Consider the following 16,404-nt stretch of genomic DNA (forward strand, 5'->3'; position numbering starts at 1 on the left):
ATCTCTCTCTCAGGCTATCGATAAAATAAACAGGGCTACTTTCCAAAAAATGACATATATAAAAAAGAAGCTGGTTTAACTGCCTCGTACATAAAGTTGTACAAAAAATAAAAAAATAAAAAAAGGAAGTCAAGTTTAAAATGTACAGGAATTATACCTACAGCTGCACCACGGTTCTGATGTCAATATAGTATTACAGTATGAGGTCCATGAAATATAAAACAATTTATAACAATAACAACAAATGCGATGCTAGGCTTGGTGATCCGGTGGTTAAAGAAAGGGTCTTGATACCACGAGGTCACCGGCTCAAATCCCAGCCACTGACTCACTGTGTGTGTGTGTGTGTGTGTGACCCTGAGCAAGTCACTGAACCTCCTTGTGCTCCGTCCTTCGGATGAGACGTAAAACAAACGAGGTCCTATTGGAAGTGACTCTGCAGCAGCAGCAGCAGCAGTTGTTGATGATGCAGAGTTCACCCTTCTAGTCTCTGTAAGTTGCTTTGGATAAAAGCGTCTGCTAAAAGACTAATTAAAAATAATAATAATAATAATAATAATAATAATAATAATAATAATAATAATAATAATAATAATAATAATAATAAATAAATAAATAAATAAATAGAGAGATAGATACAGTTAGAGAAGCAGAGGAGTGTGCAATTCTTACCTTGGTGCTAATAATGAAGAGGCCATGCAAGAAAAAAGGAAAATAAAAAAAAAAGAAGGAAAATAAAACATGCAAAAATCGGATCAGCATCCGAGATCACAACATAAACAGAGAGGAATATTACAGAAAAAACAAAAAACCTAAAAAATACAGCAACCGTGAAACCGCAAAAATAAAAAGGAGTTCAACACATCGGAGCACCGTCGCTGCTGCAGTAACTAGCTGCAGAGTCGCAGACCTAAACACACAGTAGCTCTGTCAGAAGGACTTCTGTTTTTCACTTTGTGTTTGTTTTTCAGTGGGGCTAAAAGGAGTGAGAGAGGATGGGGTGAGAGGGGAGTGGAGAGATAGAGGGAGAGGAGAAGGGGAGACACACTCACCTGACGTAGAGAGAGATGGGCACCACAGTGTTGAGGGTGATGATGATGATGTTTGAGAGAGAGGGGAGGGGAGAGGGGGAGAGACTCACCTGACGTAGAGAGAGATGGGCACCACAGTGTTGAGGATGATGATGTAGGACCAGAAGGACAGGAAGCCTGAGAAGATCACGTTGTCCACAGCCTGGTCCCAGCGCAGGTAGAGCTGGAAGAGGGAGCCCACCTGCCTCTCCCAGATCGTGTTCCCGATGGACAGGATGATCCCCATGCACACCAGGAACCCAAAGATCTGGGGAGAGAAGGAGGAGGAGGGGGGTCAGTGTAGGGGTCCAGATACACAACCACATTGAAAAGAGACACACACAAAACACAGACACTTAAAAACAGACGGACACAAACACACTGAAAAACAGACACACAAAGGATACAATGAAACACAAAGACACAATGAAACACAGACACACAGATTAACAGCAATGGAAATAGTTAGCCAGGGCACTGAAAACCACACGAACAGCAAAGGGAACAGGGCATCACGCACACAGTGCCACACACACAGCGTGGCAGCGATGGGAGCAGTGATGCCCGCACACACACACACTGCAGTCTCGTACCCAGAGCACCAGGGTGTTCATGAGCCGGTCGATACTGGTCCTCTTGAACTTGGTGCGGCCGCTGTTCTGCATCAGCTTGCTGTCGGGCCCTGCAGAGAAACAGGAACGAGAGAGAGTGAGAACGAGGGAGGAGGAGGGAGAGAGAGGAGAGAGGGAGAACGAGGGAGGAGGGAGAGGGGAGAGGGTAGCTTGCCTGCGAAGATGACCAGCCCGAAGCACCACTCTGTGTTCCTCAGCACGCAGCCCCTCAGCAGCATGTTCTGGTTGCTCAGAGGGTATTTGCTCTGTTTCCAGTACAGAGTGCCGCAGAACTTATCCAGCTTGTTATTGGGGGACTCGCAGATCACCTCCCCTGGAGAGAGAAAGAGGGAGGGAGGGACGGGGGGGAGGAGGGAGGGAGAAAGAGTTAAGAGAGGGAAGTTAGTAAATGTTTAGTTCATAATATATATACACATATATATATGCCAGTTGCATTGTTATAAATTGTTTTGGCAATACTTGTAATAGTCGTGCCAAAAAAAGCACAGTTGATTTGAATTGAGGGAGGGAAGGAGGGGGAGAGAGATCAGAGATCAGAGATCAGAGATCAAAGACACACACTGTCCTCGTGCTGACACTGCACTGGATTTTTTGGTTTAGATACAAAAAAAAAAAAAAAAGACAAAGACAGAGAGGAGGAGGCACGCACAGACTGAGACACACAGACGGGACAATGAGACACACAGGCGGAGACGCACACAGAAAGCTGAGGCCTCACCATCGAAGTTGGCCAGTTTGCTGGTGTCTCCCAGTTCAGAGGTGACAGGTAAGGACTGCCGCACTTTCATGTTCGTCTCTCTGAAGGGGAAGAAAACAAATGAATTTCAAGGCAAGGCCAGGGTTCGAACCAGCGCAGAGACAGAAATGAGAATATAGATTTAATGACTCATAATAATATGTTTCTAAGTGTTCGTCGGCTGCCTCTAATCAAGTTGAGAGTGTGTTTCATTCTCTTGCACTCTTTGTATGACTGAGAAAATCCACCCTCCACACGATTACAGGTAGCTTACTGAACCCTTATTAACATTTTATTAACAAAAGTTTAGCATCACCTGGAATTTTAGGACTGAGACATCTTCTAAAAACAACTATAAGCACATCATTTTTATTTTGATTTAACATCATGTAATCAATTGGCCAGAGCTGTGCATCATCATCATCATTATTCTTATTATTATTTCTTACCCATCAAGTTCTGCAGTTTCAATGTAACACAGTCCATGAGGTTCGCTGCTGGACAGCAAAAGAAGATCTGCCTAGCAACAGGAGACAGGAGAGGCTGTCATCCACCAATCAAAAACACACACACACACTCTCTGTACTCTAGGAATGTTCCATTCAGACAAGTAAATTGGAGGGGGTTTAACTTACTGCCACAAACTGGTTATTTTCCAGTTTGATGATGTCGCCAACTCGGACATACATCCATTTTTCATTCTGAAGACTGCGGAGGGAAATAAAAAAAAAAAAATACAACATTTAAATTTAAAAATAAATGCATAAAAAATAATAATATTACCCCCCCCCCCCCCCCCACACTCCCACCTTCCCTTCTGTGCAGAAGGACACTTACATCCCGTTAATTAGCACCTGAGACTGACGGTTATTCACCTGCTTGTCGCTCTTGTGGCGAAACTGAGAGAGAAGAAAATAAAACACAAAATCAGCACACACAGGAGTATCTCCATTAAAAACATTCAGCAAAAAAAATAAAAAATAATAACTCTGTTATTAGAGTATAAGAAACTTTTTAAACACTTATATATATAAATATTAAGATAATATAAAAAAGAAAAGATAGAGTAGGGGAGAAGATAAGAGGGGATGGTAAGAGGGGAGAGGAAGAGAGGTAAGGGGAGAGGAGATGAAAGGAGAGGAGATGAGAGAGAGTGGGGAGGAGAGGAAGAGGTAAGGCGAGAGGAGAGAAATGAGGAAATGGAGAGGAGAGGAAGAGAGGTAAGGGGAGAGGAGATGAAACGAGAGGAGAGGAGGAACGAGGGGAGAGTGGACGGTCACTGGACACTTACGTAGTCGTCTGTGGCGTCCTTGACCGCAGTGATGGTCAGCACCAGGACTAAAGGCACGATGGTGGTGAACCAGGAGAGAGAGGAGATCTGAGGGATGAGCTGCGAGAGAGAGAGGGGTCGTAATACTCTGCATTTACCACGGTTTACTCTGCTTCAGGCCCCTTTCTCTAACCACTGGACCAAGCCTGTAGCGCACCCTACCTGCAGTATGAGTAGGAACAGAAAGTAGGTGTTGGCCACTTCTTGGAACTGTTCAAACAGGTTGACAGGAAGGAACGTGACGATATTGTACTTGCAAGTCTTGATGCAGTTATTCTGAGGAACAAAAAAAAAAAAACCCACAAGATTTATCAAATCGACATTCAAATGTCATTGTATTATTTATGCATGTATTTATCTATCTATCTATCTATCTACAGCTGTGGTCAAAAGTTTTGCATCACCTAGAATTTTAGGGCTGAGACAATTGAAAAAAAAATTTAGATCGTAATTTAGATCTTCTTAAATTTAACATCGCGTAAAATTAAAAGAAAACCTCCAAAATGACATTGTTAAAAGTCTGTTTGTGTTTCTTCCTTTTTCCCCGCAGTTCAGGGCTGACGTTGCTGGGAAGTGTGATCCCTGAGGCAGCTGTGCCGAGCACCAGAACAGCACACGCCGCACAACAAAAACAAAGAAAAAAGAAAAAGAAAAAGGGAATTCATGAATATTTTACAGCAGGGCTTTGAAATGGAGTGTTTCATTGTGAGACCACAATGGGAGGGTTTATAGGACAACCACACTGCCACACACACACACACACACGTTAGCATATCTGTAATTGTGGGGACTTCTCATTGACTCTCACTATATTTTTATTTACTATTTCTAACTCCAGTTGGACTAAACTCCATACAGGGTGAAAGTCGACAACAAATTAAATATTTTGGTAAAGCATATTGAAAAACTAACCCTTATAAAAGTTTCCCATAGCAAAAGCACAGCTAAACTTTTATAAGGGCATGCTTATGTCTAAATAAAATGAAAGTTTCTGATCTAGGTCAACCATGCTTAGGCTGCAAGCAAGCTGTGGTCAAACTGATTAACTGCCAGAAAGAGCAAAGGAAATCAAAGTGTGTGCGTACATGTCTGTATGTGTGTGTCTAAGTCTGCGTGTGCATGTCTGTATATGTGTGTGTGTGTGTGTGTGTGTGTATATATATATATATATATATATATATATATATGTCTGTAAGTGTGTGTGCGCACGTTTGTGTGTGTTTATTTTTATCATTATCCTGCATTGCACTGCATTGCTTGCAGGATCATCTGCTTGTAATTTGTAGTGTCTGCCAGGGGAGACTTGGCTGTCCACGTCTGCAGTGAAACTCTCCCTGAAAACAGCATTCGGGGAAGAGAGTGAAGCAGGGGAGCGGGGAGCTGCTACAAGGCAGGCCATCCCGCTCGGGTCACGCGACCGACAGCACATCTTTAAATTATTATCAGTCTATTAGGCAGACGCCTTTCTGCAAGGCGACTTACAGGTGTTATAGGGCGATATTTAAATACAGTGTAGTTTACAGTCAGTGCAAATGCTACTTAGAATACAATATGAGAAGTAACAAGTTAGGCTTAAAAGACTATTTGCATCTCACTGATGTAATAATAGCAGCGCGATAGTGCAAGGATAGCGCATCAGCTGAGGATCCAGTAACGTGGGGCTCAGGTCAGAGCGACGGCTTTTTAAAAGAAGCGCAAACCGAAGCATTAAATATTAGGAACCAAATTTCATTCTTTCCGAGGTAAAATCAACCCCGTACTCCACACGACCAGTTATTCCCAGATGGCTACAGAGTGGCATTCACCTCCTCTCTTTATCCCTCTCTCTCTCTGGTCTGTCTTACACAATCAGGGTTTTCAATAATGCATGGAGCTGCCTTTGCAGTCCAGTGGAGGAGGGGTGCTGGGTTGCAGTGTGTGTGTGTTCGCGCTGTCCTTGCTTACACGTGTCTGCAGAGTCTGCACTTCACTGCATATTACTGCAATACAAAACAGATGAGGAAATACTGCAGGGGCGAGAACTGTCAGCAATCAGGTTTAATGCCCCTCACCCACCAGTCTCCTGCCCAGTGAATCCAGTTACACCCCCCAAGTCTCCTTACCGCGTACTGGAACTTCTCATTGTATTCCCGATCGTTCGCCCTCACCCTCCTCTCCTCCTCTGAAAACCACAAACACACAGAAAAGTTACAAATTTGGAAGAACTTTTTTTCTTTTTTTTAATATAGATAAAAGTTAAACTGCGGTGTACCAAAAGGATCACATTAGATATAGTGTGTGGATGTGGGTGTGGGTGTGTTTATCTTTAAGCATCAGTTAACAGTTTTGTTAGTTTTTTTGGTACTTGAATTTAGTGCTTGTGATAAGCGATAACAGAGAGGGAGAGAGAGGGAGAGAGAAGGCCCGGTTGAGACCACTGATCAAACAGATTTTACTAGTGACCCTGAAAAGCTGGATTTGAACCCAGGCCTCCAGAGGAAGGTATACGGCAGGAATGAGAGGCTTGTGAACTCCAATTTGAATACATTTTTAGTTTTATTCATGCATTTCAATTTATGTAACAATTTTATGTTAAAAAGTAATACATGTAATAATAACAACAACAACAATTAAGCCAATCGTTTTCACTCATTTGAACGAGATATTTAGTGAGCAAGCCAGGGGTCTAATCAGCGGGGTGTGAATACCCCAACCCACTGCCCCCAACACTTCTGAAATAAAACAGCCTTTTAATTAAAAAAAAGGTAACTTGATCAATTAGCAGCATTTCCAGTATGCTTGTTAAACTGCTGTGTGTGCTTTCATCACCCTTCACTTCTCACACTACAGCGATACTGTACCTTCTCTATCTCTCTCTACCTCTGTTTAAAATGCGATTACCACCCCCCCCCCCCCCCCCCTTCCTTTTCCCAGAATCCTGGATGCCAATTGGCTGCCGATGACATCATGCCTCCCGAATCCAGTTTTCTGCTCATTGCAGCACGGAGCACAAAATCATTGATTTCAGAGAGGAAAGAAAAATAACAGCACCTTGTACTGCTGTATTTAAAAGCCATGAGACTGCAGGCAATGTACAAGAACTGGATATCTATCTCTATGACTATCTGAATGTATCTCTATCTGACATTTTGAAAAGATAAACCATATCTATATCCATATTATTATTTATTGATTTATTTGCCAGACGTCTTTATCCCAGGCGACTCACACAGGTGTTACAGGGCAGCACAGGGTTACAATGCAAGCTTCATATCTGAATACAGTGTAGTTTACAGTAAGTGCAAATAATACTAAAACACAATATGGATGCAACGAGTCAGGACAACAGCAAGTTATATCTACGATGATATATTAGTAGTGCAATAGTGCAAGGATAGTCTTTATCGATACCCATATATCTATCGAAATCTCTCCCTCCATCTCCGTCTCTCTCTAAATATCAATCTATCTCTACATGATCACCCCAGAATTACTGTTGTAGTTTAGATTAGAATAAACATCAGGGTAAGAGACCCCCTGTTATCTCTGCGTGTGTGAGAATGTATTTACAGGCTTGAGTAAACTGGCATTTATCTTCAGCAGCGCATCACAGCAAGGCGGAAGCCATAAGGTTATATATTTATATATATATATATATATATATATATATATATATATATATATATATATATATATATATATATATATATAGTTCTGTGATGTAGCCCATTCATTCATTCATTCATTTACTTATTGTGGTAAGTGACTGGCTTTATGTAGCAGAACTGTGGCGGCAGCACTAATCTTAGATATATTACAGATCAATGTGCACACGACACAAGAAAGTGCTACAGCATTCACATTACCATTACTGTGGGCATATTAGACTGAGACAGATAGATAGGTAGACATATTGATAGACAGAGGAGAGAGGTGGAGTGTGAGAGACAGAGAGAAACACAGGCAGAGATGGAGAGACAGATAGATAGATAGACAGACAGACAGAGATGGACACAGACAGGCAGACACATAGATAGACACAGACAAGCAGATTGATAGACAGGCAGACAGACAGATAAGCAGAAAGACAAGGCATACAGATAGACAGACAGAGATGGTCACAGACAGACAGAAAGACAGATAGCTAGATAGGCAGAAAGACAGGGCATAGAGATAGACAGACAGGACATAGAGATACACAGACAATGCAATAATACCCAGAGACTCAGGGAGTCTATCCCTTACGACTGCGATTGTTCTAGTGTCGTATGCAACACCCCCCCGTGTGGAGGGGGGCTGTGCTGACACTGCTGACACTGCTGTGAGAAAGGACTTTCCAGCCATTCCCAAGAGAAGGTTAGAAGCAGAGTGGCAGCCAAGCCCGGGGAACACCTGCACACGGCCGGAGTGCCTGAGCACAGGCACAAACCAGCACTGCAGCTGCAAGCCAGGAGGGAACCAGGGCTCTCGTACAACAAATAAATAGAGGGATGCTTAAGAGAAATCGGGAGCTAGCATTAAAAAAACACTGCAGTAAAACACAACCACTGCAAAGCAGGAAGGAATTATTTATTGTGCAATTTAAATAAATAAAACAAATAAATGGGATTCTTATAGAAATCGGAGGGGAGAAAAAAAAAGACAAGAATATAACATGCTGGGTGTATAAAAAAAAACAAAACAAAACAAAACCCACAACAAGCGTAAATCAAAGCCGTCTCTTAAGAGCGCTGCTTTTTCTGGATCTGCTCCAGGACATGGTGTCTCACAGCACACTACACTGATCTCAGTTTGCCTGCCCTGCTTACACAAGGTTAGGGTTTCGCTTTTAAGGTCATTTCACCTCAGGAAGTGTGTGGGGTTTGTTAGCTACAAAAGAAAAGTCTTTCTTTCTTGCTTGCTGCCTATAATTGCTATGAACTGATTATCACAGAAGGGCTCAGTAGGGTTACTATTTGGAGGAGAAGCTCCCACTCCTCCTGGCTCCTGATCACTTCAATATTATTAATAATAATAATAATAATAATAATAATAATAATAATAATAATAATAGACTTCATTGAGAGGAGCTCTGAACCCCAGGACTGGGTGCAGCAGCAGCAGCAGCAGCAGGGCTAGTGTGAAATTCTAACCCTGCTCAAACTCCTGGCTCCTGATCATTTCAATAATAACAATAATAATAATAATAATAATAATAATAATAGACTTCATTGAGGGGAGCTCTGAACCCCAGGACTGGGTGCAGCAGCAGGGCTAGTGTGAGTTTATAACATGCAGCAGCAGTGTGGATTTCGCAACTGAAAAAGTGATAAAGTAGGACTAAAGCCTCCAAGCCCACCCAACCCCCCCCCCCCCCTTCCTCTCTAAAGCTTCTTGGCTGTTAAACTCAGCCTCAGACCGCAATGTCTCCAAACTGACTCATCTGCTCCGACCACCAACACAAGAATAACACGAACACTTCCCTACCGAGAACTCTGCGCCTCTCTGCACACCGACATGAAAACACACACGCACACACACGCACGCAGGCCACCGGTGCTGACCCGACAGCACAGCTTTCAACAGGGGACACAACCGCAGGAACTGGATTTAGAACTTTACAGCTTGTGTGCCTTTTAAATTCAGGAGGTGCAGTGGTTAAAGAAAGGGGCTGGTTACCAGGAGGATTTTTCCCAGGTTCAATTTTACCCAGGTTCAATTCCCCGGCTTCAGTGAGCAAGTCACTGAACCTCCTTGTGCTCCGTCCTTCAGATGAGACGTAAAACAAACAAGCTCCTATTGGAAGTGACTCTGCAGCAGCAGCAGCAGTTGTTGTTGATGCATAGTTCACCCCCCCCCCCAGTCTCTGTAAGTCGCTTTGGATAAAAGCGTCTGCTGAATGACTGATTTATTATTATTATAATTATGTCCCAATAAGTAACATGGATATAAAGATCCTGATACAATATCATGTATCACGATGCGTTCAATCGCCCTGATGGGCGACTTGTATGATGCACAATAAGAAAGAGTGTGTACAGCTACAGCCAAAGGTTTTGCATCATCGCCCTCTATAAAGAACAAACTAATTCTGCCTCATGAAGTCGAATGTAAACCCGCTGAATAATGTTACGTTGACAAATTGAATTACACTTTGTAGTTTTCTACATACTTAACAAAAAAAAAAAACTGACAACTTACAACTGACACAAAAAAAAAAAAAAAAGTTAAAAACCTGACTTGGGCAATGCTTGTAAGGAACACACCAGAGGCACATGTTAAAAATGACGGCGGTCGGCCCAGATTTCAAATTGTTTTACACACAAAGCGAGCTCAGGGATCAATATCCAGCTTTACAGAGTGTTTTCACACTCACTTTGCCCTCCTCCTTAGAAATCTATTCCCCCCACCACACTATCACCAAGTGCAATAAACACACACACACACACACACACACATTGCTCCACACAAGAATTTTTTTTTTTTAAAAATCACCTTTTTTTTTTTAAATGTATTTTCAGCGTTGATGGGTGGTGGGGGCAAGGGGTGATTTCTGACTTGTGGATGACACTGAGAAAATAATGGATTGATACAGTGTGTGTTTTATATGATCGATATGACACGTGATACTGGGTTATGACAAAACATGTAGGAGAGACAGAGGGAGGAAAGGGGGGAGAGATGTGAAGTGTACGGGATGGTGAAGGATATTCACTCCTGGATGAACAACAACGAAAAAAAAAAGTCACGATGGCTTATGGTGGCGTTTATGATACACGTTTTTATTTTATAGACATTTTAATATATAACACAGCGAATTGCAGTACTCTCATCAGCTGGAGAAATAAACCTCAGCAAAATACAACACAATGTTACATTATCTATCTATCTATCTATCTATACATATACCTGTAACCCCGCTGTGGCTGTTAACATCGCTGCCGCTTTGTGCCGAGCTGGCTTGCTCCTTCTCTTTCTTCCTTTTTAAGGGCAGCACTATCGGCAGCCACTTCTCCGGGATGTCCTTCGGGATAGTCATGCTTATTCAGCGCGCTGCCCGGAGGAATAACGTCGCAGCGGCAAAACAACCTGCTTTCAATGCGCTTTACCGCAGAGCCAGCGGACAGAAGGTCACCTGAGCACGCCGTTCATATAGAGAGAGAGAGAGAGACTCGTGTACTACAATGCGAAGAATAATCATAATAATCATAATAACACTGATAACCTACATACTGCCAGCACCGTACAGTGCTGCAGCTCAAACTAGAAACTAGATTATCTGATTGATAACATAACCTGGCTGGCACGGGCAAGGCAGGTAGCGGACGAGGTAGATGAATGTGTATTATTATTATTATTATTATTATTATTAATCTGTCACCGTGATAATTATAAATCGTTGTTCCATTCCTCGTCGTCGTCGGTGCCGCTTTGCAGCATTGTCGCTTCCGTGTATTATTATTATTATTATTATTATTATTATTAGTTCTTCATATCAGTCGTCGTGCAGTCGTGGAAAGGTTATGTTAGCTGCATCCCGCTCTAGTTGTTTTTATTTAAAGCTAACGTGACTCTGCATTGCTTCACCGACACACAGAACCACGCAGTTCAGGAGTAAGGACGAAAAAAAAACACAAAACAACTGCATGGCATTACATCATCAGGCAAGCCATTGATTGGCTCTTTATCCAGCCAATGGCAGTCCGCCCGTGGCAGGGTGGGCGGGGCGCACGGGGAGAAGTCCGAGCGTGAAACTGACGCCATTCCGGCTCCGCCGCGGCGGAGACAACATGGCGTCGCTACGCCGTGCGGTTTCACGACGTGCTCGTCGTGCTCGTCGTGCTCTGTCAAGCGGAGCGCGGCTCTGCGGAGAACGACCTGTGGTCACGCATGCGCGCTAGGCTGGCTACCAACCAAACAGACCACGCCGCTGCGAAAAGGACACAGTGATCTTAAAGAGACAGTATCTGTTTTTATTTAGACTTAGAAACTCACACTAGCCCTGCTGCTGCTGCTGCTGCTGCACCCAGTCCTGGGGTTCAGAGCTCCCCTCAATGAAGTCTATTATTATTAATATTGAAATGATCAGGAGCCAGGAGTTTGAGCAGGGTTAGAAACTCACACTAGCCCTGCTGCTGCTGCTGCTGCTGCACCCAGTCCTGGGGTTCAGAGCTCCCCTCAATGAAGTCTATTATTATTATTATTGAAATGATCAGGAGCCAGGAGTTTGAGCAGGGTTACAAACTCACACTTGCCCTGCTGCTGCTGCTGCACCCAGTCCTGGGGTTCAGAGCTCCCCTCAATGAAGTCTATTATTATTATTATTGAAATGATCAGGAGCCAGGAGTTTGAGCAGGGTTACAAACTCACACTAGCCCTGCTGCTGCTGCTGCTGCTGCACCCAGTCCTGGGGTTCAGAGCTCCCCTCAATGAAGTCTATTATTATTAATATTGAAATGATCAGGAGCCAGGAGTTTGAGCAGGGTTACAAACTCACACTAGCCCTGCTGCTGCTGCTGCTGCTGCTGCTGCACCCAGTCCTGGGGTTCAGAGCTCCCCTCAATGAAGTCTAGTATTATTAATATTGAAATGATCAGGAGCCAGGAGTTTGAGCAGGGTTACAAACTCACACTAGCCCTGCTGCTGCTGCTGCTGCTGCACCCAGTCCTGGGGTTCAGAGCTCCCCTCAATGAAGTCTGTTATTATTAATATTGAAATGATCAGGAGCAGGAGTAAATGAATGAGTGCTGGTTACCTGTAAGTCCACTGAAATCAGCAGCTCTTAAAATCTTTCCAGCTGGGCCCCCCTTTGAAGTGCCTTGGGTCTGCCTGGGCCAACCTGACCAGAGAAAGAAAGAATGAAATTACTGATGTAGTTAAAATACATCCAAACAGGAAAAGCATCAAATGATGCATTTTTTTACACATTTTCTACACACACACACACACTCACTCACTCACACTCCCTGACACACACTCACACTCTCACACTCCCTGACAGACACACACTCGCTCACACTCCCTGACAGACACACACACACTCACACTTTCACACTCCCTGACAGACACACACACACACACACACACTCTCACACTCCCTGACACACACACACACTCACTCCCTGACACACACACACTCTCACTCCCTGACACACACACACTCCCTGACAGACACACACTCGCTCACTCACCTGGAAGTCTCTTCTCCGCTCTCAGCTCCATCCCACTGACTCACTGTCCTGAGGCCCATGGGAATGCCTGGAGGAGGAGGGGAGAGAAACAGGAGGAAGGGTCACTTCAGAAAGAAAAAAAAAATAAAGAAAGACCACTCACCTTGTATTTTCACTACCAGTCTATGTATGTATCTTTGAGAGATCTAGCATGTTATAGCTTTGTCATATGCAATACTGCTAAATGACAGATAGAGATAGAGACTGACAGATAGTTATATGCATTCATTCATTGAAATTCAACGACAGATCACGCATTCCTGTCACTTACAGCAGCATGCGGAGCTCCATCTAAGGAAACTAACTCTCCAGTTACTTTTGTTCGGACTACCTGCTTCAATACAGGTGTCTCTGTATTGCACAAAACGCCCCCCGGGGGATGTTAATTCATTAACCAGTCAGACGACAGCCTCGTTTCAGACTGAAGCGTGTGCGCGCTACATACCGCAGACAGATGTGGGGAACGTGTTGTCCATCTAACTGTGTGTGAGATTACAGGAACAGAAATGAATGCAAAAAAAAAAAAGTTTCCACCTCAAAAGCAACGGAACCACAAGCTGTTTCCATTCTCTCCAGGGCAGAAACTGAACAGGTGCGAATCAAACACTAGAGCTGCACAATACACCCCCCTCCCTCTCTCCCTGAAGCTGAGGGAAACCTGGGGGGGGGGGGGGGGGAGGCATTACGATTCCATAACTGAAACCTACAGCCTCCTGAAACCAAGTTCCAAGCCACAAAGTAGTGACTTTGTGTTCCCTTCAGCTTGAGGAGAGAGAGAGACAGAGATCATTATTCTTATTATTATTATTGTTGTTGTGATGTGTTTGAAGTAGTGTGTTGTTTTTGTTTTATTTTTAAAATTTTAAAAGTTTAAAATGTTCATTGTAAAGATGGAATTTACCCATCATTGCTTTGGCAATACTTGTAAAAAATCAGTAATGCCAATAAAGCACTTGAAATTGAAATTGAATTGACAGAGTGAGAGAGAGAGACAGAGCGGGAGAGAGAGAGAGAGAGAGAGAGAGAGAGAGACACAGAGACAGAGACAGAGAGGGAGGGAGACAGAGGGATGTTAACACGATTTTGCGTCTTGCAAGCCTTTATAAGCGTTTATTAAAAGGCGTCCCAGATAACTGCTATCTGTGACTGCAGTCTCCGTGAGCAGAGCTGTGCAACAGAATCCCTCCTCAGGGAATGACAGGATGCAAATTCCTGCTCAAGCTGCACTGTCCTTAGTGATGCAGCAGAGAGAGAGAGTGTGTCTTACTGGGCGAGGGACACACTCAGCCCCACTGGCAGCCCAGTACGTCTGTGCCTGTCACAGCCTGAGACACACAGTGAGCTCTCTGCACAGGGGACAGGGTAGTTTGTTTTATCTAGCGGTGTTCAGTGTTCAATTATACATGCCTACCTCTTTATTTCATTATTCCTTTTCATGTATTAACTTTTAATGACGTGCCAAATGTTTATATTGTACTTTGGAACTGCTTTAGCAATACCGCCAATGTTGTCATGTCGATAAAGCAACTTTGAATTTGAGAGAGAGTGAGTGAGAGTGAGAGAGAGAGTGAGTGTGAGAGAGTGAGTGAGAGTTAGAGTGAGAGAGTGAGAGTGAGTGAGAGTGAGAGAGAGAGAGCAGTTTCCTTCAATGAGAACTCCATAGTGCTTCAGAAAGTCAAATCTCTGGACATGCTAAAAGAATCTTAATAAATTCAATAGCGAACGTTTTGAAATAGAAATCTTTTGACTGCTTGTCGAAAACGAGTCACCGAGTTTATTCTACCTTGTGACTTCTAGTAGAAACATTTGTCACTCAGTTTATTAGGTGTAATATATATATATATATATATATATATATATACACACACACACACACACTATTGTGAAATACTGTAATGAAAATACAATATACTTTTCAGCAGAATTACCGGTAGATCTTATTTTAGCTTTTTAATGCCGCCAACCTTTTTTTTTTTATTTTTTTTCATTCTTGGCAAAGGTTTATATTACTGGATTACATTCCTTAGATGACGGACGACTTTATTATTTCACCAATTTTCCCCACAAGGACAAATAAATCATGCACTTAAAAGAATGAAAGAATGTCGTGAACTTAATTTATTTATTTTTTTTTCGTTCTGGTGTCGCAGACAGTTCAGAACAGCTCGTAATAAAAACACAGTTACCTTAAAATAGTTTCTCAAAACTCCACTTCGTGGATTAAAACAGTTTAACTATGATGTACTACTTTTAAAAAAAATACATTGCAACACGCTTCTAATAATGTTATATATAAAACAATTATAAAGCAAAGTCATTTTTTAACTACTCTTTTTCAGAAAGAGATACCGACAAGAAATGTTTAGTGTCATTAGTTTAGACAACAGACGTGTCAATATTTTTTTTTCACAGAAGGACGTAATAATAATAATAATAATAATAATAATAATAATAATAATAATAATAATAATAATATTCTCAAATAAATAAATAAAATAAATATGGAAAAAAACATTTACCAAAATGTTTTTAAAATACCACATTAACGAAAATAATACCAATAACATTTTAAAGTACTGTCAGTCTTTTTAAATAAACCCCCCAGAAACCATTTTCTCCGTCCCACTACAATCATATATTAACATTTGAAAAAGTATATATATATATATATACATATAAACTAGTCACAGCTTCATCCACTGTCTCACCGTATGTAATAATAAATAGACACACACAAATTAGGAATTCGCTGTTCTAGTCGTTCAAAGGAAATTAAAGAATGGAAAGTCCGTTACCTTTTTATTTTTTATTTTTTATTTGAAAGTAAACGGCTTCTTTTTCTATCACGGCTCGTGCCGGTCGACATCGTCTCCTGTTTAAGGCCGCGTCGGTGTTGAATGCCGGTGTAAAGACGCTCTGTTTTCTACTATAACAAGCCCATTTCCAGATTATTATTATTTTTTCCAGTAGCCACGGTGTCTCTATCCAGCCCTTCGCCGTGGTTTTCGTAAAAGCCCAGCACAGGATATATCATATAATCCACACAGAGAGACGGACGGGGCTCGGCTCCGCACAGTCAGAGGTCGCTGTTCATCTCCTGCGCGCTCAGAAGCCCGGCTCTCTTTTTTTGCTTCGCTCGAGCTCCACGGCAACCGTCTATGTGACGTCATCGGGCGGGAAAACCAAAAAAAAAAACACACGTGTGATTTCTAGAGCACTTTTTTTCCCCAAAAACTTTTTTTTATAGAAATTAAAACCTTCATTTTTAAGTTCCATTTTTTTTCTTCATCGTACACTGCAGTTATTACATCTTTCAAACACACACATGCATACATATATATTTCTTAGCAGACACCCTTATCCAGGGCGATTTACAATTGTTACAAGATATCACATTATTTTTAAGTACAGTTACATTATTTATATAATTTTTACACACAATTACCCA

At 42.3% G+C, this 16,404-nt stretch overlaps 1 protein-coding gene across 2 annotated transcripts; it reads right to left on the reverse strand.

The window, feature by feature from the left end:
• Positions 1-700: 700 nt before the first annotated feature.
• LOC131734622 (phospholipid-transporting ATPase ID-like) lies at positions 701-16,139 on the reverse strand. Of its 2 annotated transcripts, XM_059021428.1 has the most exons (13): positions 15,752-16,139; positions 12,918-12,984; positions 12,482-12,565; positions 5,871-5,929; positions 3,931-4,044; positions 3,730-3,828; positions 3,276-3,337; positions 3,074-3,146; positions 2,888-2,958; positions 2,421-2,500; positions 1,857-2,015; positions 1,664-1,752; positions 720-1,338 (listed from the first exon to the last, which is right to left on the reverse strand). In XM_059021428.1, the coding sequence occupies exons 2-13, from the start codon at positions 12,946-12,948 to the stop codon at positions 1,138-1,140; spliced, it is 1,122 nt and encodes a 373-aa protein (XP_058877411.1). In that variant the 5' UTR covers positions 12,949-12,984; positions 15,752-16,139; the 3' UTR covers positions 720-1,137. The 2 variants fall into 2 exon arrangements, with proteins under 2 accessions (XP_058877409.1, XP_058877411.1); XM_059021426.1 differs by lacking the exons at positions 12,482-12,565; positions 12,918-12,984; positions 15,752-16,139 and adding an exon at positions 10,636-11,348 and having other exon boundaries at positions 701-1,338.
• Positions 16,140-16,404: the final 265 nt, after the last annotated feature.

This window comes from Acipenser ruthenus, unplaced genomic scaffold, assembly GCF_902713425.1.
Source record: "Acipenser ruthenus unplaced genomic scaffold, fAciRut3.2 maternal haplotype, whole genome shotgun sequence".
Lineage (NCBI taxonomy): Eukaryota > Metazoa > Chordata > Actinopteri > Acipenseriformes > Acipenseridae > Acipenser > Acipenser ruthenus.